Consider the following 25,793-nt stretch of genomic DNA (forward strand, 5'->3'; position numbering starts at 1 on the left):
GAGTAGGGCTAGTTTTTTGTCGCTCTAGCTGCATCTCTCACCTGCATTTTATTCTTTCCCAGCAAAAATTGCACTGTACAGCGACCGAGGTCACTCATTGGTACAATATCCAGGCAATATTCTTGGTGGCGAAAAGCCGCACAGTTGGAACAACCATCGTTCCAAACAGCCTTTGTTCTAACAGCGATGTGCACTTCGCAGTGGTCACGACTCATGTACCGAGAACAGTTGCCGGCTTCTACTCTTTTATAGCACAGCTCTTAAGCACCCGTTCCTGTGGCCAGCTTCGGCGTCGGGGTCCACGGTGTAACCGAGCGAACGAGCACAGTGAAGGATGAAAACAAACGCGCAGCGCAGCAGGAGATGAAAGACGGCGAATGCAAAGAGAACGTGAGGAGGAAAATCAAGGAGGAGGTTGTGGTGAAAGCGTGAGAAGAAGAGCGTAGGACCGCGGAAGACGGGCTCTGCGGCGAAGATGGCTACGAGATGAGGCCAGAGTAGTGCTCGTCGTCTGTTCACCGATGGCACCTCATCGTCATCATCTTGATCTCATCATCATCAGTTTATGTTTATGTCCACTGCAGAACAAACGCATCCTACCTGAGATCTCCAATCGCCCCTGTCTTGCGCTAGTTAACTCCAACGTGCACCTGCAAATTGACTAACTCCATCACTCCACCTAGTTTTCTGCCGTCCTCGACTGCGCTTCCTTTCTCTTGATATCTATTCTGTAACTCTAATGGTCCACCGGTTATCGATCCTACGCATTACATGGTCCGCCCAGCAAGTTAATTTTTAACAGCGAAGCTTTTAATGCTAGAGGAGAATCGTCTGAAGTCCGCAGAAAACACCCCGCCATTGCCTAGCAACTACCAAGCCATAGCTGCGCACCACCTGGCCCAACCTCGCCTAGCCGGGCATGCGCCGAAGCAGTAGAAACGCAGCAGCCGCTGCCAAGCCACACCCACCGACGGGAACACTCCGCGCAGCCGCCGCGCCGAGCTACCGCAGCAACTGGTAAACCGTTTCCCGCCACGCCGAAGCTACCGAAAATAGCTGGTATGTGTCGCCTAGCAACCATCCACATCATAACTGACGTAAACACCTAGTGTGCATGCGCTAGGCCTCGGAGTTTGCCATAAAAGTGGCTGCGCCTAGTCGTGTGAGCTTTCGCTATATCGAGTGGCTACCCTCCAATGCGTTCGGCGTCGGCAAGCAACAACGTTCTTGGCACTGTGCCAACCTTGGCTAACCTGCCTGTGTTTGTGGCATGCCAGGAACACTGTCGCTCGTAGGCGCCGACGCGTGCAGCGCTAGTCACGTGAAATGTCGCGAAAGGGCAGGTACCTCCGAAAATGATCGCTCGAGAATAGCTTCCCTACATGCGTAGTTAAGCTTTAAAAAAGCGGGCAAGCTTGCATTCGGTCGTGCAAAACTTAGGCACAGTCAAACTGCTGATCCTAATAATGCGAAGTGATAGTAAAATATTAGGCCAAGAAAACCTACTTACAAACCTAGCAGCAACGAAGTTACAGAACCTAGCAGTAACCACGTTATAACCTGGCCGCAACAAAGTTGATGCCCAGCAGTAGCATCCAGTAAGACTTGAGGATCGACAGTTTCACTGTGCCTAAGCTTTGCACAAACGAGTGCAAACTTGCCCGTTTTATCTTCTCTTAATGCCAATTAGAATATCGGCTATTCCCATTTCCTCTCTGATCCACGCCGCTCTCTTACCGTCTCTTAAGGTGAGGCATAACATGTTTCGTTACATCGCTCATTGTGCGGTCCTTAACGTGCTCTTGAGCTTCTTTCTTAACCCCCAAGTTTCTGCCCCTATGTTAGCACTGGTAGAATGCAATGATCGTACACTTTTATTTTCAACGACAGTGATGAGCTCCCAGTCAGGAATTGGCGATACCTGCCGTATGTGCTCCATCCCAATTTTATTCTTCTGTAGATTTCCTTCTCATGATCAGGGTCCCCTGTGAGTAATTGACCTAGATAAACCTACTCTTTTACAGACTCTAGAGGCTGACTGGCTATCCTGAATTCGTCTTCCTTTGACAGGCTATTGAATATTATCTTTGTCTTCTACATATTAATCTTCAAGCCCACTCTTACGTTTCTCGGTTAAGGTCCTGAATAATTTACTGTAATTCGTCCCCATTGTTGCTGAATAGGACAATGTCATCTGCAAACCGAAGGTTGCTGAGACTTACCGTTGATAATAACTCCTAAGCCTTCCCAGTCTAGGAGTTTGAAAACTTCTTCTAAGCATGAAGTAAATAGCATTGGAGAGATTGTGTCTCCTTGCCTGACCCCTTCCTTGATAGGTATCTTACTACTTTTCTTGTGGAGAACCAAGGTTGCTGTGCAATCCTTGCAGATATTTGCCAAGATATTCACGTATGCCTCCTGTACTCCTTGCTTACGCAATACCTCTATGACTGCTGGTATCTCTACTGAATCAAAATGCTTTTTCATAATCTATGAAAGCCATATAGAGAGGTTGATTGTACTGCGCAGATTTCTCTATTACCTGATTTACGACATGGATATATTTTATCGTAGAATATCCCGCCCTGAAGCCAGCCTGTTCTCTTGGTTGACTGAAATCAAGTGTTGCCTTGGTGAATATTTTGTACAATACCGAAAGCAAGCTAATGGTTCTATATTTCTTCAATTCTTTGACGTCTCCCTTCTTATGAATTAGAATTATGTTGGCGTTCTTCCAGCTTTCTGGTACACTTGAAGTCGTGAGGCATTGCGTATAAAGGGCCGCAAGGTTTTCAGGTATGATATCTCCTCCATCCTTGAATAAATCGACTGTTATTCCATCTTCTCTAGCAGCATATCCCTTGCTCATGTCTTTCAAGGCCCTTCTAACTTCATCACTAGTCATAGAAGGAGCCTCTTTATCCTGTTCATCACTACTTCGAATGAAAGTACCTTGGTTGCCCCGGGCTCTGTACAGGTAAGTATAGAATTCTTCCGTTGTTTTTACTACATCATCGAAATTGCTGATGATATTACCCTGCTTACCTTTCAGTACACACATCTTGCCTTGTCCTATGCCAATTTTCTTCTCACTGATTTCATGGTGCGTCCTTATTTTACGGCTTCCTCAATCCTTCCCGCGTTAGAATTTAGAATATTCCTTATTTCTTCTTGTTTATCAGTTGTGACAGTTCAGCAAATGCTATCTGATCTCTTGAGTTTGACACATTCATGCTTTGACGTTTCTTTATTAGGTCCTTTGTTACTTGGGAGAGCTTACCTACTGGTTGCCTTGGTGCCTTACCTCTCACTTCAATGGTTGCTTCTGAAATCAGCCCTAGTTACAGTTTTACTCATTACCTCTATGTTATCCTCATCTTTCAGTTTTAAAGCTGCATATTTGTTTGCAAGCACCAGCCTGGTTTGGTCTGTTTTTAGCCTTACTGCGCCTAGGTTAGCCTGTTTCTTCTTTACTAATTTTACTTTTTCGCTCTTTAAATTGAGAGATATCCCAGACCTCAATAACCTACGGTCACTGCACGTTACCTACCCTACCTAACACTTCTACATCCTGCACTATGCTGGGATCGGCAGAGAGTATAAAATCTATTTCATTCCTTGTTTCTCCATAAGGATTTTACCAGGTCCACTTCCTGCTGCTGCGCTTCCTCAAGAAGGTATTCGTTATTCGGAGGCTATTCCTTTCTGCGAATTCTGCAACATCTCCCCTCTAGAGTTCCTAGAGTCTATGCCATAGTTGCGAATTGCTTGTTCACCAGCCTGATTTTCCCCACTTTTTCAATGAAGTCGCGCATAAGTACCGTATACTGAGTTTATACCTTTCTCATCGCTAATTCAACATCTTCATAAAACTGTACTATTTATTCATCGTCGTGACTGGAGGTTAGAACGTAAGCTTGTACTACCTTCATTCTGTACTTCTTATTCAACTTGATTACGATGACTGCTACTCTCTCATTATTACTGTAGAATTCATCGATGTTGCCCGCAATGTCCTTATGGATTAGAAGTCGTACCCAATATTCTCTCTTATGGAACTTACGAGACAATATATGGAAACAGAGCGGTGCATGAACGGAGGTCTGTGTTTGGTGGCTGCTGTGAACCGCGCCCACGCGTCACCCACGCGCTGCCTCTCGCGATCTCCCGATTAGCGAGGCAGTCGCGCCACACTTGACTTCGTTTGCAACGTGCCGGACGAGAGAGTTTGTCCGCGCCAGCCAATATAATGTAAATTGAAAACACGTATACTGTCTACTGAAAACACGTATACAGTGATGCTGTCTATGGCTAGGATTACGGTGTTTTTTCGCGTCAGTCCGACAGAAAACTATCATCATCAATGGCTCATACCCCGTAAGCACTCATACCCCCATATAAATGAAGGAAGGAAGGAGAGAGAGGTTAACCAAGTTAAGTTAACCAGTTACGAGAGAAAGGCAGAGAGGTTAACTCAGTTAAGTGTCCGTTTGGCTACTCTGCACAGGGCAGTGTAGCCTTGTGCAGAAAGCAAGCAAAAATGCTATGACATATGTCCGTAAGGCTTAGGCTACAAGGACTCAACAAAGTGAAGCGAACAGTGCATACATTCTTTGGAATCACGCATAATACATTCAGAACAGCATAGCTTTCAATAACAAACAAGCTCAAAGCAAGCGTCCGAACCACCTAATTGATCATGAGGCGCTAGCGACAGCAACTCGAAGCACGTAGAGCTCCCCGGAAACGTTTCCCGGTAAAAATTACTGGTGCGCCAGCTGCCGCCGCGACACCAGCTATCGACGAGGGGTATGACGTTCCTAGCCTTTCGTATATAAAATAATCAGCCTAGCAACTGATTTCAATGTTGTAGCAGCACCACTTTTCTAATGTTATGGGTAGCTGGTCCTGCGGGGACCTACTTTCCCAGGATCTCCTCAATTGTTAAGCAAGAATTATGAATCAGAAAAGGAGTGCAGAACGAGAACGAAGATGACAAATGCTAATTTTAACCGAGTTGTCAGTGCGCATTCTCAGTGGCTTGTTGATAAGTCGTACCAGCAAGCGAGACGTGTAACCTTAGTCAACGCCTGAGGCCTTCAGTGTGTTAGTGAGCGTTCTTCACTCTTCCTTGAATTTCCTTTCGTGTGAACGCGTGCGAATCCGTCCAACACTTAGCTTTGATATGATTCGAACACATGCACTTTAAGCCATTATTACCCATGATAAAGCTGCCTCTGAGATTTTTAGCAAAGTTTGTAAATAATGAAAGAATAACACAAATACCACATCCTCAAAAAAATACCGAGAAATATTTATTGGTTCTCAAGTTACAATGATGTACTACATGTAGTAAAATACGCACGTGGGCTTTAAGTGGTCAAGGCACTTGTCATTGCCCTCCTACCTTCTTGTATGAAATTTTTTGAAGCGCCTGTTTTGGCGAGGCACAAAGTGGCAAAGAACTGCTCACATCTCCATGATGTTCGGGCGTGACAAAGTCTGCATCGCAGCCACTTTCCGATTTTTTTCTGGGTCGTGACCGTGACCATCAGTCATGAGCGCCCAAACAGGGATATAGTGACACCCAGCGAGCAGATGAACGGCAACGCCGTTATCACGAGTGTGGCTACGGCGTCCCCAATAATGCTATTGCGATCAAACCATTTTGGTGGGGTATCGCTGCAGGCTTTGCTAACCTACACTGTCTACAGACGTCGTTCAGGGCGAAAGCAACAGAATTACCGTTGTCATCGTCCTCCTCGTCTGTATCTTCGGCAGGTTCTGGTGGCGCAATAACGATATAAATGTCCCTTTCTGTTTGCTGCACTCTGAACTTCATGCAAAGGGTAATAAAACGGCTTCCTTCAGAAGAAAAACTCTGGATCTATGCTGGAACACAACTGAAAAAAATACTCCTCCATTTCACCCTGTCAAAGCAGTAGTAGTAGTAGTGATTTATTAATGAAAGTGATGCCTATTTCTGCTGCCCTATAAGGAGCACGGCGCAGCGTCAGGGGAAGTGGGAGATCAAGATGTGAGGAAGGGAAGAGAAGGAGAAGCAGCAGTAGTCTCATCCGATCATGGAGGAGGCCAGTGGTTAAGGCGATGGCCTGCTGGGGGCGAGCGCTTAGCGATGGGCAGTGATCCCATTCGACTCCACAAACTCCAAGAGACTATGGAGAGTTCGGAGGTTGGGAGGCGATGGGAACAGGAGGTCACTGGTTGTCGCAGCAGGCAGACCCTGTTGCCTGTAGGCATTTATGACTGTGGTGTTTGGGACTATTCGGCACTTTCGCTAGTGCGCAGTGATGCGGACGAGAGACAGAGAGTCGTTTTGGAGCATTTATAAAATCAAAAACAAACTTTAAGATATATATATACATATAGTGGATGATCTGCGTAACGGCAGTCAGTGTGTCCACACACGCACAGCACACGAGTATAAACGAGCTGTGACAGTCCCGTGTTTCGAGGCTCACGCTTCCGTCGTCCAAGGCGCTGCGGATTCACCCGTGCTCGAGCCGACTGCGACGACGACACGTTCAGGCCCCGTCCAGCACGGTTCTCGGGCTCGGCACGCTCAGGTGCAGCAACGGCAGCAGCCAGGGAACGCCTTGTCCAGCACGACCTCGGTGCCCAGCTCGTACACCGCTCACAATCCACGTGCGGCGGTCGCACGTGAGGACCGCGTCTAGCACAGCAACATCTGTGCCAGACGAACGCTGCTGGGCACAGCTCAGGTGCAGCAGCTCAGGTACCGGCGGCACTCGGGTCAGCCAGCGCCTCGAGCACTGGCAGCAGGAACCCTGTTTCCTCGGACGCCCTCGTCCACGCCCGGCTCCGCGATCCTCCGCACCTTGCCACGGACGTCTCGCCAGGCAGGTCCTCTCGCCTCGTTCACCCCAGGAGCTCGGAACTGCTGCCCGCCTGGCTCGAACACTGCGAGCGCGCCTCGTTCACCCCAGGAGCTCGGAACTGCTGCCCACCTGGCTCGAACACTGCGAGCTCGCCTCGTTCACCCCAGGAGCTCGGAACTGCTGCCCGCCTGGCTCGAACACTTCGAGCTCGCCTCGTGCCGCCGCGCTCGTGTACCCGTTCACTTCTTCCCAGAGCTTGGGTGGCCGCTCCGATCTTTTAGCGGCACCTCGCGGCACTTACATATGACATTTTACCCCCCACTTTAGAAAGTTGTTTCATTTAAACAACTTTTCAAAGCACGTGCATGGGTAAAGTTCGCAGTCCGTAAAGCAGAAAGTGTTCACATGTAAGAGTTTTTCCACACGTACATAAGTTGTTCATGAATGTCCACAAAGGTAGCAAATGCAGTAGGCACACTTCACGCTGCAAATTTACACTCGGCTCATTTAGTCCATGCCTACATATTCGCTACCCGTTGTATATTCTGCAAATTCTTGTAAACGAGTGGTAGGTCACCCCTCTGAAGTACAAATTGCTTGCCGAAGAGATAGACGTGGGATTTCTGGTCTGTCCACACGAGAGCAAGGCCCTCTCGGTCCACGTGCTTCTCGCTTCACGAGTCAAGGTGTTGGCGGCTTTGACGTCACGGTAGGTCTTACGTTGTTCTTGTGGAGACAATGGTAGTTACGGTTTCTCTTGCGGTTGTTGTTGCAACGTGGCAGCCGCGCGTCCAGCCGTGTCCGTCGAAGGTGGTGTCTCCTCATACTTCTTAAGGAGGTTGATGTGAAACAGACTGGTGCGTGTTCTAAGATCAACAATATAGTCGATTTCACTATGTTTCGCTAATACCGGGAATGGGCCTTGCCACGTTAGAGTTAGCTTGTTGTTTTCCGAGGGTTGCAGTAATAAAACCTTGTCTCCGGCACAGAAGTGACGTGGCTTGGCTTTGCGATCGTAACATTTCTTCTGTGACAGCTTGGCTTTCTGTAGCTCTTCTTGAGCAATTATGCACGTCTCCTGCAAACGATCGCGAAGCTCCATAACATAACCATATGTTGTCTTTGTTTCTTCATCAAGAGTTGCTCATGTCCATAATTCCTTTAGTATGGCCATTGGTCCTTTAATGTATCGACCATACAGTAGGTCGAAAGCCGAAAAGCCGAGACTGGACTGAGGCACCTCTCTATAAGCAAATAATAATGGCGCCAAGTAACTGTCCCAATTCTTTGGAATTTCCTGGCACATGCGCCGTATCATTTGCTTTACCGTTCCATTAAAGCGCTCAATACGGCCATTTGCCATAGGGTGCTTTGGTATTGTAGGCAATCGTCGGAAGGACAGTAGTCTGCCAAGTTCTCGCATTAAGCTTGAAGTGAACGATCGACCTCGGTCACTCACGATTTCCCGTGAAATTCCCACGCGCGAGAACATTTCTACCAGCGCTTCTGCTACCCTCTCTATTTCAATACTTGGCAATGCAACAGCGTCAGGATATTACGTTGCGCAATCCACCAATGTTAGTATATAGCAGTTTCCTTTTGCCGATGTCGGTAAGAGTGGCCCGATTATGTCAATCGCCACACGTTGGAACGGCATGTCAATCACCGGCATGTTCTCTAGGGGGACACGTCCGACTAGGCACTTCGGAACACTATGCTCACAGATGTCACATGAGCGCACAAATCGTGTCACCTCAGCCTGAACGCCTGGCCAATAGAACTCTTCTAGTATTCTATCAGTGGTGCGTTTGATACCTTGGCGGCCGGCCAAAACTCCTGCGTGCGCCATCTTAAGGACGAACTGGCGCAGGCTTTGGGGAACAACCAGTTGGTCTACTTCCTTCCTCGTCAGACATCTGTAGCGTCGGTACAGGATCCCCTTGATCAAAACAAATTCTACGTTTGCTGATCGCTTTGTCGTTGTCTTCCTGATCAACGAAAAACAACCCTCCAAGGTATGATCTGCTCGCTGCACCTGTTTCAGAACTTGTGGACTCACATCTAGAGCGTTCGATGCAGCCGGTAACTTCGTTTCCTTGGTTCTCCTTGTTGTCGCTGCGCTCAAGGTCGCTCTATCTTGGGACACGCTGTGGTGTCGAACAGGCTCCTCTGCTGGTGCCGACTCTTTACGCAATCTTGAAACATCAGACGGGTCACGTGACATGTCAGTACCAGCGGGGTAGAGCACCCCGTTGATGTTCCCAAGAACAACGTCATAGAGTGGCTTTTCCATGCAGAGTGCCAGCGTCGTACCTCGGTAGAAAGGAGAGTCTACGTAGACCTTCGCTTCTGGAAGCTGCTTAGACGAACCGTCCGGAAGGTAAACGGTACGCATGATACCGGTGAAATTCTTTTCCGGTACTAGCGAACGCCTGACGACTACAGTATTGCAACCGGAATCTCGCAGCACCGTCACCGGATGTCCGTCGAGATATCCAGTTGCCGTCGGCAGCTGTTGTGTCATAAGACCAAGACAAATATATTTTACAGCTGTTCTTGCAGATGGGCTTGCTTTCTCTTCTGTCTTAGTGGTAGAAGCCTGGTATTCGTCATTCCGCGCAGCTGGCATCCGGTCGTAGTCTTCAACAGTACTTGACGCCTCTTTGTCGTTGCCCTTTACAATCGGACACTCGTCAGCTTTATGGCCATGTTTCCTGCACTTCCAGCAAGACAAGGACTTTGGTCCTTTTGACCGCGTCCAACAATCTGCAGCACGGTGCCCTTGCTTGCCACAGAGAAAGCACTCAACCTTTTCTTTCCTGGCCTCTGTTCCGCAGTTCTTGCTCTGCAGGGCTGCTTTACTGGTTTCTCTTTCTTCTTTTCCTCTGGCTAGGTTTGACAGGCCTTGCGCTTCCAAATAATGGTCAGTGGCTTCGGCTAGCTTGTCGAGGTCACGGCATCCTCGCTCTTTCAGGAAGATGGCGAGCCTCTCATCGCAGCGTAACAAAAACTGTTCCGATACAATCTTATCTCGTAATGCCTCATACGTTTTCTCTGTTTTCGCCATCTGCTGCCAATGATCAAAGTAGCCGAGCAGTCTACCAGCAAACTGCCAGCCTGTCTCAGAATTCTCTGGTTTAACCTCGCGAAACTTTTGGCAGTATCCTTCTTCGGTATACCGGAACCTTTGCAATAAAGCTTGCTTCAGCTTTTGGTAGTCTGTGGCATCCTCCGCAGACATGCGTCCGACCACGCTCAAAGCTTCGCCTGACAGGCACAAGCTTAATGATAGCGCCCACTTGTCGCTTGGCCAGCCCTGGCTGGTGGCTACCCGCTCGAAGCGCTGTATGTACGCATCGAGTTCGTCGCGGCCCTCGTGGTAGGGTGGAATAAGCTTGTGGGGACTTCTAAATGCTTCACCGCTGTTGTCCCCGCGTTCTCTAACGGTTTCGACCGTTCCAGCCGCGTGCTCTGCAAGACGACATCTAGACTCTAGCAGAGTTCGTTCCGCCGTCAGTCGAGCGATCTCCTGTTGATGCGCGACTCGCGCTGCTTCCCTGTCCTCGGCTCGTTTATCTCGCTCTCGGTTATGCTGCTCGTCAATCCACTCTTTTAGTTCTTTGCCTGACAAGCCAAGCTCCTTGCCTATCGGAATAAACTTCTCCCAGTCCATTTCCGACCACTGCACACAAGCGAAGTGTGGCTCTTACGGATGGAAATCGAGCTTAGTCCTGTCGCGGACGCCAGATTGTGGTGTTTGGGACTATTCGGCACTTTCGCTAGTGCGCAGTGATGCGGAAGAGAGACAGAGAGTCGTTTTGGAGCAATTATAAACTCAAAAAGAAACTTTAATATATATATATATATATATATATATATATATATACACATAGTGGATGATCTGCGTAACGGCAGTCAGTGTGTCCACACACGCACAGCACACGAGTATAAACGAGCTGTGACAGTCCCGTGTTTCGAGGCTCACGCTTCCGTCGTCCAAGGCGCTGCGGATTCACCTGTGCTCGAGCCGACTGCGACGACGACACGTTCAGGCCCCGTCCAGCACGGTTCTCGGGCTCGGCACGCTCAGGAGCAGCAACGGCAGCAACGACGCCTTGTCCAGCACGACCTCGGTGCCCAGCTCGTACACCGCTCGCCCTGTTTCCTCGGACGCCCTCGTCCACGCCCGGCTCCACGATCCTCCGCACCTTGCCACGGACGTCTCGCCAGGCAGGTCCTCTCGCCTCGTTCACCCCAGGAGCTCGGAACTGCTGCCCGCCTGGCTCAAACACTGCGAGCTCGCCTCGTTCACCCCAGGAGCTCGGAACTGCTGCCCGCCTGGCTCGAACACTGCGAGCTCGCCTCGTTCACCACAGGAGCTCGGTACTGCTGCCCGCCTGGCTCGAACACTTCGAGCTCGCCTCGTGCCGCCGCGCTCGTGTACCCGTTCACTTCTTCTTCCCAGAGCTTGGGTGGCCGCTCCGATCTTTTAGCGGCACCTCGCGGCACTTACATATGACAGTGACCATTGAGCGGTCCTGTGCCAGCGCTGGGCAAGCACAGAGAAGGTGGTCGAGGGTCTCGGGGTCGCCGCAACGTTCTTAGGCCGTTGAGCTGGAGGGTCCCTTGGCGCGCAGCCACGCCGCCGTCCAGACACAGCCTGTGCGCAGTCGAAGCAACGTTGTGCGTTCCCTTCTGGTAAAGCCACCCTCAGGAAGTAGCCTGGGACCCTTGCCGCTTGCCACTCTGGCATCCGGGTGAACTGTTGCGAGTAGTTTTTTTACAGGCGCTGCCTCGAAAAATCAGAGGAAGCGACTGCTCGTCTGAGTGGGACTTCAGGATGGTGGGCGCTTTTGGCGAGGTTGTTCGCTTCTTCATTACCGGCTATTCCCACATGGGAAGGTAGCCAGTGAAACGAGGTGGTGACCCCCGCGGCAGCCAATGCAGATAACTTCGAGCTGAGCAAGGCCCCCGTAAGCTCTGATCAGCGGTGGTTGATGAAGCTCTGGAGCGCTGGCTTCGAGTCGCAGAGCACTACCACCGGTTGGCCAGGAGGGTCCTCAGCCAGGACATCGGCGGCTAGGTGGAGCCCCGCTAATTCTGCCGTGGTGGAGCTCGCGGCGAAGGGGATCCGACATTGTCTGTTGACCGCCCTAGCCGGGATGGTGCAGGCTGCAGCGGCCGATCCGTTCGCTAGGACTGATCCATCTGTCTAGACCAGCAGACTTCCTTCCAGCTCCTCGTGGAGTTTGCAGGCTGCAGCCTGTTGCAGTGCTGCAGCTGGTGTCTGTAGTTCAAATGCGTAAGCAATTCTATGGTTACCCAATGAGAAAAATTCGCCGCCATCCCGGCCTGCGAACGAGAATGCCCAGCGAAGCTGTATCAAACACCACACATGGTCGAGCATTAAATTCACGCTGTGAATTTGGTGCCCTTAATTTCCGCGGTCTACCCATGGCAGTCATAGAATGAACTGAATGAGTTGCTAGACAGGTAACCCTTTCATATGTGAAAGCATGGTGACGCGTCACTAAGTATATATATATATGAGCATCACACGCGTAATGCGAAGACGTGGGTTCGTTCCCCAACTGCGGACAGTTGTTTTTTCATCCGTTTACATTTCCATTAATTGATCATTTCTTTATTCAATTCGTAAGTACAAGTAATTTCCCCTCTGTTGTCATTGGTGTCATTGTTTGTTGGCTTCTTATGATATATATATATATATATATATATATATATATATATATATATATATATATATGCTGAGCCCAATGTGCTGCCACCATCGCTGGGACTATGGACTGAAGGCTCCCCCCACCACGGGTATCCACCCTCTCCGTGTCCCATCAAAATAAAGTTATGTCTCTCTCTCTCTCTCTTTGCCATGTATGATTATACGTTTTGCTGGATCATGGCAGTGTATTGCGAGTATTCTTTGTGTCGTTTTCAAAGCGGGAACCTACCAGTGTCAAAACATTGACATCTCAGGTAAACAATGAAATCCTTGGTTCAGATTGTACACTTCCAGTTAAAATACCTAACTTCCAGGAAACATTCCCCATAGCCCCTCGAATGGCTTCGGAAAGCTGACGGGCGCTGCCATATATACATTACATTTTTTGCCAGAGGCAGACTTTTGTCGATCGTAAGCTCACATCAGGAATAATAGCAGTATACAACGCGATTGTATACGGAGATGCAAAAGTAAAGGGTCGTGGTGTTTAATGAAGCTCTTTTTGTCTTGTGCAGTAAACGGAAAGTAGAGTTATCAGTACGAATCAATAGCAAGAGCAGACGACAGATCGGCATGCCATTTAGTGAAGGCGCCTGCAAGTGCATACTCTCATAAAAACTGTAATTTGTTTCGAATAAATATACTGAATTAACTGTACATGCAGTGCATACGTGCATGCCACGTGTAGATGCTTGTTTTTTTTTTTCATTATATATTGAGCAATTCCAGCATTCTGTAAGATTACTATTACCCATTCTGGGTCTGATTGCTGTGGCAACAATGGCAACAACGAGAAATGTATCATGGCAGCGCTTTTGCAGATTTCACTGTGCCGTCTAGCCTTTCTTGTTCGTTTCTGCATGTCGCGCTGCGTAGGCGATGCGGCCACCGATATTGGAAGACAAGGAAACACGCTCCAGAAGTGTTTCGAATTCTTTTCTAGGCATAAAAAGAAAACGAGGGTGACAATGGAACAGGTAATGTGCGTAGTCGTATTGCAGTGGTATGGTAGCCGTATCAGACAGAGCATCGTGTTAGATGATGCAATGATTGAATGCATATTACGAACAGCGCAAAGAACCAAGGGAGGCCTTAAAAAGCCCAATAACAACGTCTCGGCCACCGTGCAGCTCCGGATCAGCGTACATTTTCGCAGCCCGGCCTGAATGCGTTGACTTCGATGATACATATTGTGATGCTATTCGCTGGAAAATACTGGAAATTTCTCGGCTTCCTTACACTTGATTTGCTAATCATCTAATCATATTTTTATCTATTTCTTTTCATCAAATAAATGATTTCTATAAAAATGTTATTTTTATTATTTTTAGTACGTTAGGCAAACCACAGAAAAGGATGCAAACGTTTTCTATCGGTTATATTCAAATATTTCCTCATCGGCACTTTAATCAATACTAATTGACCATATATCGCAATATTCTGGAGTTTACTAATGATAAATGAATATCACTCATTTCGGAAGTCTTTCAGCTAGGAGGGTGTTTGCTGTTACGCTCACTGACAGGCATTTTCTAAAATATGCATATTGTTAGTGTCCTGAAGAAAATCAAGCAATAATTTTACATCAACCAGTATAAAATAACAAAATGTACCTTTTCTTCCCGAATCCAGGTAGAATATGTGCCTGCATGTCAAGACAGGAATAATGTAAAAAAATAATTTATTAAACTTATAGTTCGGTTCGTAACGTTGACTTTTCTGTATCTTTGGGTGCATCCTTGGCAGAAGCGTCATCTTTAAAGCCCGCCTTGAGTAGAGATTCGATAACAGTCGAGATGGCAGGCTCCAAACCATCGGCAAGATTGCCATCCTTCCCTTTCCTATCCGGATTAAAGATCATCTTTAGTACCTGAGAAAATATTTTCTCGAGACCTTGCCCACTCTGCTGGTTGCCCAAAAGCGAGCCCAACAGAGCTAGGACGCTTGCCTGCGACCCGCTACCCTGAGTCCCAAGGAGAGACGGTAATCCCTGAAGGACCAAGGGCGCAAGCTTAGACAGGTCGATAGATCCGGCCCCTGTACTTCCGGAAGATGAACCTTTGCCGTTCAACGCATTAAGTCCATCGAGCACTGTCTTGAGTCCAGCCATTGGATCGGCTTCAGCTGACTTCTTCGATGGGCCATCGGCATTGCCTAGGTTCGAAAGTAGCGAGCTCAGGAGAGCGGCCGTGACGTCTGGTTGATTGGTGCCTGTACTGCCTTCACCATTAGCGTTTTCGGCGGTTTCACTTTTGGCCGGTGGCACTGCACTGTCTGTTTTTTGCGAAAATGCGGCCGCAAGAAGGTCTTCTAAAGGCGAGCGCGCAGCCGAGGCTTCTTGCTTTGACGCGTAGTTCTGGTAAAGTTCGAAGGCCTTGCCCAGCACAGCCATCCAGTCAATTTCACCTCCTTTAGAACAGTATTCTGAAAGAAAGATAATATAATGAAGTTGAAGATACATCAGTTGTTAGTAAAATTTAAGGGCCAAGAAAATAGAGCGATTTAAAATTTCGGTAAAATACAGATACACTAAATCGCGTCGTGTACCATCTCCGTTGATAAATATTAATGTCTACATTGTAAGAAAGTTTCCTTCGTTGCAGGTACGAATACGATCTGGTTTTAGAAAAGAAAATAAGAACTATATTTGTCTCAAACTGGTTTTCTCAAATATAGCACTGCAAAATACATACACGCGTTTAGTTTCTACTTTTGCTATATGTCAATATGCGCTTGGTTTGTTATTGTGTTCTCCTGAAGCCTATTTTTAACGAGGAAAAGAAAATTTGATGGCAAACGAAACGTGACTGGGACATTGCGAAACCATTTTTTTTCTCGCACAATAATTGTACACCGGATGCATGTTTACAAAGGATGAATACTGACTCCTTTTCAAGCATGTACTTTATACAAAACTAGAATTATCGTTTGATCCAAACGAATAAAATGTGTAAGTATTATTTTTTTGTATTCTACAGCTATGAATCAAATCATGCTTACAGGCATTGTCGATACATCTTGTATTCTGCCAGTTTTAAACAACTGCAATAGATGATGATGATTTCTTGTCATCCCCTTTGAAATGGGGCAGTGACAAATGGTCACCAAGCCTGCTTGAGTTACTCAGGTAAGCTACACATGCTTTTCATTCTAGCACTTTTTGTATACATCTCAGTAATACTTTTCTCTACCTCAAAAAAAACAGAGAAAAAACTACCCTGTACCGCTATCTATGCCTGTAGCGGATCCGGTCCTATAAATCTCTTCCGTGCTTTTTTTTTTCCACCACTACTCTAAACGTCTCTTGCTTATCTCGACTGCTGACCTATTGATGCTTCCTTCCACTTTATACGCAAGTCCTTTGGAATGGACTTCATCTTTTTTCAGCCCACTTCGACAGTTCTAATGGCTTGCATTGACGTTCTATATATCACCGACGTTATTCTAAATGGCCTGTACGAGCTTGTCCTATCTTTACCACGTCTGTCGTTGTAGATGAGGTTCGTCTTGCTTTCCCGCCATCCAACCGGAATTTTCTTCGTTTAAGTCACTTCCTTAATGACATTAGTCAGCAGTACCTTGGTCTTTGGATTGAGATTTTTGATTGGCTGTATTGATATTTCATCGGGGCCTGCGGCGGTGTTATTAGGATGATGTTATTAGGGTCATGCGCATAGATGATGTGCAGCGTCAATAATATTCAGGACGCAATGTCGGACTTTGACTTCCTTTGAGCACACGGAGGTACACACACTGTTAACACCATAACAATCCGTGAGAGCTGTGAGACACTACCATAGGGTGTCGTTAAGGAGCATGCGTTTAATATGAACCTTGCAAATTTAAATCAACGCATACGCCTTTAAAAAAACTAATAGCAACATTTGCCGATGCCGTTAACTAAGTGGATTTGGTTCATTCTATGTCATTGAATTATATTTTAATCAGCGACCTGAAACAATTCATGCATTCTTAAGGTAAACTTACCAACACTTCTAGACATTTAGGAAGTCGGTCATATCTGGGGCTGAATTCACAAAGCTTTTGTTCCGTAAGTTCTTCCTGTCATTGGCTGGCTGCCTTCACTAATGTTATGTCCAGCATCAGGATTGGCTGAATATTTCTCGTACGAACAATTCAAGCTTAAGAAGGTTTTGTGAATTCGGGCCCTGAAGTATATAGCGGGAGGCCTTGGGTAAAGCAACTGAAACTGAAAAATTTATTTATTTGCCTCCGAATACTTTCAGCCGAATGGACGCAAGCCTATGAACACACATGCTCGTATATCTTTTTCGACAACATTTGCCTTTCACTAGACGCATAAAGCAAAGGAGCCTATTTGATTCAACAGGTGCACAACCGGTGTTTCTCTACATTCGGCAATCGCCAGCACTACACTACTTCAGATCTTTATAAAATTGACCACCGTATGCTTGTTTTGTACACTATTTTTTTATCATGGCTGTTTTCATTTCATATCTTTGTCACTGATGCCGAGCGTACATACGTGATATTTTACGTATGAATTGGTTCCCTTCTTTATTGTGTAGCGCAGAACTTTACGCGGTCTCGTGCTAAGTTTAACGAGGCCAATCTGCCCCCCCCCACCCCCTAAGGTGCCATTACTGGAAACAGTTCTCTTGGTATTGGTTGCAATGCACAAATGACATATCTCGGCTATATTTATGCACTAGGATTCATGTCCCTTCTTATTTGCCTCATAAATGCCCCCGGGTGCGAGACCTCTAAATCAAGAACTCAATGCATCAATGTACAAGCGTATCGTCAGATTTATACGGAGAGCTACCGTTGAAAAACAAAGATACGTGCATGCAAGTGAATACCTACCTGGTAAATCCTTTTGCGAAGCGCCTTCTGACGACGCCTCGATCATGCCGAGGATGGCAAGTGCAAAGAGAGCTGACGACACCAGCTTCGCGTGGAAAGCCATGATGATTTCTGAAACGAAAATAGCAACACTCGTTAAGCAGTTGTGACGCTTGAAACAAAACTTCTGAAGCTTTCTGAAGATATTATAAATAAGTATCTTCTTAATTCAAGCTTTCTAATTCCAACGATGCGGCGGCAATAATGCGGTACAAGTGGAAGTTTAGAAAACTGCATGAGCCAGACATTAAGCAGAAATTCAAGGTCGCACTGAGGTTTTATGGTGGCTTCAAGACGCCCTCTTTCCAGGGGACTGAGAATGGCCGTGTTCCGGAGCCCGCTTGACGTCTGCCGACCGTCTATACGGCGCGTGTGACGGCCACGTGAGAAGAGCCGGAGAGGGTGTTCCGGGCCAAGTACTATGCGCGCCGCTGAGGCGATGCAGCTCGGCAAACACACAGAGGGCCCCGCACGCAACGAGCACGGCACATGGAACGGCCGCTACGTCTCGCTCTAGAAAAAAAGCTGTAACGATGAGAGGGCAAAGGGGCGAGAACGCTCAGAAGGCAGATGAGCTAGGAGAGCGCGTGTTGCGATGAGAGCAACATTTCAAAGCAGCGGGGTGGGGCGCCTGTTATGGAGGTTCTTCAATGCTGCCCTCTTTCCTCTCGAGCTGCTTCCATTGTCTCTTTGCGGCCTCAATGATACGTCCCGTGTTGTTTCGAAATGAAGATACCAGGGAGTTTTCGATTGATACAAGTCCACTTAGATCAGGGCAGGTGGCATACTAAACATTTTTTTTTCGTTTTTAGGATCATTAGTATAATAGTATTGTGAACATTGAATGTGCACTTATTCCATGATACAGCAAGTGCCTATTGGGCAGTGAGCTTCAGTGTTTTGCATTATCTTAGAAGAGTAATAGATTGGGCTAGTTGGTTTTCTATAGTGAATATAGTATGCTAGTACGTTGCATATATTGGCTTTTCATATTTGCCGTACATATTTTGTTATGGCCCTATACATTTCCATACCTAAGCAGTCATTTAACTATTGAGTCGTTCGGAGGAGGAGAGCTTGTGTAAATATCGAACGTAAATTGCCATCCTTGCTCAGTCTAGACTATGTCATAAATCATATCAAGCAGACTACCGATTGTTTGTTGTAGATGAAAATTTCAGAGCACCTCCCTTTGAATAATATTTTCATTATAACAGTCTCCCAGCACCAAAGATCTAGACCAACGATACAGCCAAAAAACTTTGCAAGCGCTTTGTCTTGTTTGTTGAATACGGTGCACTTTGTGGACGTGATGGCATAGACAACCTGACGTAATAATACTTGTTGCAGGATCCTACCATGATACCCAGCCCTCATGATTGAAAATTATCAGGCATGCTCTGTGCATCTCTGTAGGCCGATGACAGGGACTGAGTTTTGCCAAGCGTTCCCGTGTAGGGGACAAATATTTTATTTCACATCATGTAAGAATTCATAGTATGAGGTGTTTGTACAAAATATCGAAAGGACAATCAGGAGTTGCAGTACTCAAAGTACGGAAGAACGGATCTACAGCTTTACGGAGAAAAGCTTGCGTGGAGTCTTTGGAAGGGGAATTAAAAAAAGAAAGAAAGCGCAAAAACACGGAGCACCTAACGTACTTCGGTTTGTATGTCACCTGTTCAAGCAACCGAAGTGTGACTTGCCTGGGAGGAATTTCATAAGTTTGGTTTGCTAAGTGGCAGTTGGTTCTGAATCTACTTCCAGTTAATGTCCCATGCTGTTGTGTGTTTTTTTTTTACTCGGTTTCCCGACACCCGGTGTGGCTACTCGGCGCGTCACCCCCACCATCCCCTCTTCCGCTCTGCTCTTTTTCTTGGCACTCCCTTCTATTTCTTAACTCATATTTTGTATAGTGAGTAACAAATAACTTAAATGTGTAACGCTCCTATATTTGCCTTTTATTCGGAGTTCGCTTGTGCAAAATAAAGAAAAAGTCAATGTCTTGACTGTTTACATGTCAAGTTTTGTAAGCGTTCTAGCAATTGTGCCGCTAATCACTGCAATCCCCAAGCCCACAGTTGGCAGCTAAAATACAAATTGATTGTGCTTTTATCGTGTAGGTTGCCGGGTCCTCGCTCGCTACTGAAGAGTTTCAGTGGTAACAGTCGGACTTCAGAAGCAGCGGGAATATCACGTGTGGGGTAAACAATTAGGAAAATGAATTTTTTTACCGAATGCCTTCATCGTTATGGCGGTGTCGCACGTCCATGTTCCTGCGAAAATGTCTTCCTGTGGCGCAGTTACGGACGCAGGTATTATCGAATGAAAGATTCTTACTCCTGGGGTTCCACCCGTGGCCGTATGGGGGCGAAATGGCGGTTAAATTCAAGATGGGGGCGACATGCAAACATGCCCGTGTACCTTGCATTAGGTGCACGTTACAGAAACCCAGATGATCAAAATTATTCCGTAGTTTCTTATTATGACGAGCCTCATAATCATGTGGGGGCTGTAAGACGTAAAACCCTAGAATTTAAAGTGGTCCAGAACCACCCCTCGGACTTGGTGAAAGAACACAGTTCATGGAGAGCATTCGCGGCTGTTTACATCTCATCCAAGTTCTGCCGTAGTGCGCGGTGCATAGATCTCGCAAGCGGAGCGCGAAGTAACCATTTTTAAAACGCTCTCTTGTAAACAGAATCTGCCTCCTCACTCTTTCCGGCGCATTATTTCGTCATATAGCAACTAAACTTTGGTCAGAGTAGTTATTTGTGCCGTAGTCGTCGGGTATCGCTACTTTTGAGTAGTTTTGGACATTCAGATAACCTCAAACAATGCGAAACTTAAGGTCCTACTCGACATACACTTACCAGCGCGCGCTCACACATGGCCGCTCCTGGCTAGACCCCTTGACAGACTTTGCCTCCTACTAAGCTATTGAGCAAAATGCGCAATTTGGTTGTGGCTACTACCTGCCCGTCAAGCTGATGCAGGACAAAGCCGGTCCACACCATGCTCTCTACTCATCTACAGCCGACAGCTCCGTCCTCCCACACTAGACACCACAACGCTAAAAAAGAAAAAAAGAAAACATACTTCTGCGCAATGCACGCAGCGTCGTTTTAGGCCACTACTGTATTGTTTGCTGTGGTCACCGTAATACATAAAGATGCCACCACTTTCCGATTCTGCTTTAGCGCACTCGCTTTGGCATTAGACCTTCAACTGAACATTGCTAGGGTCACTTGGGTTCGAATCGAAGTCCGGCTGCTGGGCTGCTGGACAACGTTCTGATTTACTTGTATAAATGGCGAAATCAGGATGAGAAGGTAACTTAATTGGCGAAGACGGCACAATAACGGCACCGATTGAATGACAACGGCCAGTGGATAGGACGGACGCGCGCAGCAGCGCTGGTTTGGAACTTTCCAACCGCTGTCGTGGTTGCACTAACATATAGTGATAACCAGCAAGACGTTCACCTTGCAAGCAAGCAAAAAGGTATTGCTTTGCTTGCAATGCTCACTATCTTTATGAAAAAAAAGATGCGAGCACCTGTACCAAAAGGTTCTGCTAGGTCATTGTTACTTTGACGACAACGCTGCTTTCTGCGCATTTACACTTGCGCCAAATAGACAATGGCGGGCGCAGATGTAGCCAACATAACAGGATGCCAAACACCTGGCCAGAGTGTTGAGCTGAGAAGACCACAAAGCACGAAATATTGTATTCAGTGAAATATTCCACGAAGAGAGAAATCGCATTGCGACGATCACAAGAAAGTGCGAGAGTGAACACAGCGACCACAGGTGATTTACTGTGTTGCAGGACGAAATAAGGAGACTGGAATTGGACCTATTTGTGTTGCGCTCACGAAGTTTGCCTCTGTACCGTAATGGAACATAGCACATGGAATACGGTAGCAGAACGGGCATGTTGTAACGTTGCATCTTTGGTTAGCAGCACGATCATCTAAATGGGAAGTAAGAGAAGTGACAGGACAGCACTCTTTCATGACATTTCTCTTGCTACCCATGTAGATCATCGTGCTGGTAACCATGGGCGCAACATTAAATAGCATTTAAACGTCGTTGCCGCCAGATCACAAGAAAAAAGTTGTTCTTAGGTCTATTGCGCCCCAGGTGCAAAATAAACACAAAAAATTAGAGCTTCAATAGCTACTCTAAATTCTTGCAGCGGGTACTCATTATTACTTGAGTTGCTGGTTATCGCCTAGAAAGGTTTAGACGTATGTCGTAGAAATAAACATAACAATAACGCACACAGACGTTGAGTATTGCCGAGTGCATGGTATTTGGAATCTAAGAGGATGACGTGCCAATCTAAACATATAAGCATATTTTTGGGGTTTTACCATTTGATCGCCCTGGAGGTAAGACGACGCTGACTCCTACTTGCGCTAGAGTTACACCAAGTCTCAGCTTTTCACAGCATCTCTAATTGTTAAAGCACACATTTCGACAGAGGGTAAGTTGATCATAATGCAAGATCCAACTTACTTCAAGCCATGAGTGTCAGTGTTATTCATTGTCAGTAATAGAGCAAACATAGTGGCGGCGTGTCCCGAAATTTCAGCTTATCAATTCATACACGTCTCGTACGTGCCAATTTATAAAAGGCAATTCAAGGACAATTCTCACTCGTTATCTATACATGCCAACACATACAGGCTTTTCCATTATTCCTGATGAACTAAAACATTGTAACTTAAAAGCGGCGCTTCTCAAGAGATTGTCAAGAACTGTAGGTTCACTGAAGTTGCCGAGATATTTCAAACAGCTGTGTTCGGTGTGCGGAAACTATGGATTTACAAGATCAAGTGCAATACGAGGGTGAAATGCCACAATTAACTAAATATTGTTACGTCTACGAGGGGCGTTTATTGATATGCTACGTAGAAGCACCTCAATCAATGGATCGATATACTTGGTGCCTATATTATTGCAGTTTGACAGCTGGATGTCGTCGCCCTCTTCTTTATTCATCTACCGTGCTCCAATTTTCGTTGTGGCATAAACTGAACATGCGCCTAAGGTTGCAACAATATATTTGCTTTTCACTTACTATCTTTACAAAGTATGTACTCGAGTATGCAATGCCAGTAGCGAATTCGTACTATTGTAAAACAGGTTCATATTTTCACGATGTGACCAAATGAGGCACTGTCTAGGTTATTTCCATAGAAGTTATTTTTCTGGCAAAAAGGAATATGTCAAAAATAAATCCATTAATAAGCACGACAAATAAATAAAGAGGAACAGGTTTCGAGAGACTAGACTAAACAAGACTGTGATAACGCAAACACTCACATCCGCTTAACGGTAAACGCTCGAGACTTTTTGTTAATGTTTGTTTGGGAGGATGGCACGCTTACTGCCTAAACTGTAAAAAAAGGAGTCTTGTTTCGTTGACGTGAAATGCATTGGATGTTTCCTTTTCAACGCTTCGGCTTCGCTAAAACAGTCTATTGACACGAAAAATATACAAAAATAAGCCCAAGTTCTGACATTACTGCTCTAACGTTTGCATATCTGCTTGCAAGCAAGGTGGTATGCTGACGACATTAAAATTTTGTCATCACGCTCAAGCCAGTACATTTCGCTATTGCAACTGGATTACTAGTGACAGATATCAGTCGCACATGAGGATGAAGTATATTATCAGAGTAGTGGTTTATGTGCTACCGCGGGATAAAGAAATCAAATCAGAAGTGTAAGAAATCTAAAGTACTTCTATGCCGTGAGCGACATGTGTGTTTAGATGCACGTGACCTCAAGATCTGGGCCACTCGACAGATGATTGAATTTAGCAGCCAGTGAAAACTAGTGTGTTTTTGGTTCTGTAGGTTGTGTTTCGCTCGGATATTTAGTTTCGATCAATGTTCAACGCAGTTACTTCGTAAGCACCGAACGGATATCAGTAGGACACTTTTCCATTCGGTGATAAATCACATGCTCTCGTGGGAGAAGGAGAGGTAGAAAGAAAAATTAGGATGATTACCCTAAAGTGCCTCAATTTCACTGTGCAACCCACTCAAGAAGTCACTGTGCAACCCACTCTCTGTGCAACCCATCATTTTACTGTGCAACCCACACAAGAGGTCACTAAAGTCCCCAAAACGATGTTTGCGCGAATGATTACAGGCCCATAACCCCCCAATATCCTTGCCATGAAGAATCAATGGAGGCGCCAAGTTCCGTTGCAACCTTTGTTAAATTAACATAGATTAACAGCGGTCTTTTGTCGACGGCAAGTTTTCGAGCAAACTGTAAAACAGCACGAGAACAGACTTTCTGTAATAGTCCCTGAGCAATCAAACTCCAAAAGCAGGTTGATTGCTTGTCAGGCTTCTTGTATTTTGAATGAGGAGGAGGAAGTAAATCTACGCAAAACAACGTGGAAAACTTCAGGAATGCATGAATGCTGTAAATTCCGATCAGTTTCCGTGTAGATAAACATTAGCGATTTTATTACGGTTTAAGTGATGATGGGTTCAAAGTTGAACAGCATTGCTTCCCGCGAGTGTTGCGAAAGAAAAACACATCGAGGAAAAGATTGCAGCGAATGCAAAAAGCGTTACGTGCATAAGTGAGACATAGAAACACCACCTTTCTAAAGTGGAGACGTGTGTTTAAACGGAATATTTTCACTATAATTGAATTGACGTGTGAAACTGTCATAGCATTCCATCCATTCAAAACTCAAGGACAACTGGTTCGAATGCGGCATCTGTATGAGCGCGACTTGAGAAATGAATTTTCATTTCTGAATCTACTACTGACAGAAGAGATTGACAGTGGATACGTATAAACAGGAGTTTTCAAAAATGATGCCCAAAATCTTCATGCTATAGCGGTATCGATTTGCCCTCTGCGGCTCTATATTTCAAGCAACCGTTAACAGCGCGCATTATGTTATTCTTATGCAAAACAAAAAAGAGGAGGCGAGAACTTATACATATTCAGTAACGTGTTTATTTGGACGAGTTGGTTCTACATTATTGCGACCAGCGTGTGATGGAACGCGGATACAGTATAAAGCGCACCTTGCTTCTTTTCGCCTTCTGCCCACGCACTGCCACTAATAATTCTTCAGATTCAAGACTTCGCTCCCGCGTAATACTAAAAACTACAAAAAACACCCGCAATGATTATCAGTATGTTGAATTTGTTGCCATTTCTTTGTCACACTATCTTTAATTTAGAGTTAAGTCACTCGAGAAGAGAAAATGTTGGTTCTTCTTGCTACGATTGTTTTCTTTCGTTAGAAATGTTTTTTTTTTTCAGGTAAAGTGCCCAGTAAAAACTCATCTCCTCAAGAAATGTCATAATTTTTCTTTGACTGGAGCCCTGACAGTAATTTCTTTTCCTATTTTTTATGTACCCGCATACATTCTTAGAGAAGAACAAAGCAGACAAGTCCAAATTGTTAAACTGAGGTTGATATGTGAATTTATGCAGAATTTCTGTGCACCGTTTACCCACTCACTGCCTACACAAGAGTTAAGTATAGTGGACTCATATTTTTGTGCGACTCTAACAACATGTTGAAATGAAGTCAATACGATGCACGAAAAAAGATAACCGCACTTACCTCAGCGAAGTACTGAGCGGCCGCTCAAGTTCCCAAGTCTACGTGCCCAGTCAGCCGTTTCCCCTGGCTGGTTTAATAAAATAAACACCTATCGCCCAACACGTCAGCGGGCGAGCCACGGGAGACGGCCTTGCGAATAAGCGAAGGAAGCTACGCCGTTGCGCCTCACGACGCAAGGCCACGCTCTCGCGGAGAGCGTCCAGCGACGTCGAAGCCTGTATAGTTTCCGGCGGCAATCTAGCCACGCTGTGCGCGGCGCTGTTTTGTTGGTCGTTGTGGCCGTGACGACAGAAAGGAAGAGGCGGGCGACCGACCGCTGTTTCGCTACGTCACGGGCGGCGTCGAAAGGAGGACACGCGCGCGAGAAGGCAGTGCGAGACATCGTTACGGTTTGCGCGCCGACATAGTAGTATCGCGTCGTGTGGGCCAGCAAGGGGTCGGCAAGCGGCGCGTTGCTCTTAATCGCAAAACACCAGACGCGGCGTCCGCTCCGCACCGAGCGCCCGGCCGGCTCACGACCGCTATGAAGCGTGCGTCTATCTATAGGTCGCGTTGGTTGCGTGCCCCACAACAGGATTTAAAGAGAGTCTTGCCACAGTAGTCAGAAATGCATCTTAATAGAAGCTCACGCTTGACTTGATTTGAAAGACGCCTGACGTGAACGTGCCAAAGACGCTCATTGCGTTTCC

At 46.3% G+C, this 25,793-nt stretch overlaps 2 protein-coding genes across 2 annotated transcripts; both read right to left on the reverse strand.

The window, feature by feature from the left end:
- Positions 1-8,415: 8,415 nt before the first annotated feature.
- LOC119458940 (uncharacterized) lies at positions 8,416-10,533 on the reverse strand. The gene has a single exon (XM_037720796.1). It carries the CDS (start codon positions 10,531-10,533, stop codon positions 8,416-8,418), a length of 2,118 nt encoding a protein of 705 aa, XP_037576724.1.
- A 3,738-nt stretch (positions 10,534-14,271) lies between these two features.
- LOC119458158 (uncharacterized) lies at positions 14,272-25,353 on the reverse strand. Its single transcript, XM_037719982.2, has 3 exons — positions 25,105-25,353; positions 17,449-17,559; positions 14,272-15,024 (listed from the first exon to the last, which is right to left on the reverse strand). The coding sequence occupies exons 2-3, from the start codon at positions 17,549-17,551 to the stop codon at positions 14,291-14,293; spliced, it is 837 nt and encodes a 278-aa protein (XP_037575910.1). The 5' UTR covers positions 17,552-17,559; positions 25,105-25,353; the 3' UTR covers positions 14,272-14,290.
- Positions 25,354-25,793: the final 440 nt, after the last annotated feature.

The sequence above is a fragment of the Dermacentor silvarum genome, chromosome 7, assembly GCF_013339745.2.
Source record: "Dermacentor silvarum isolate Dsil-2018 chromosome 7, BIME_Dsil_1.4, whole genome shotgun sequence".
Classification (NCBI taxonomy): domain Eukaryota; kingdom Metazoa; phylum Arthropoda; class Arachnida; order Ixodida; family Ixodidae; genus Dermacentor; species Dermacentor silvarum.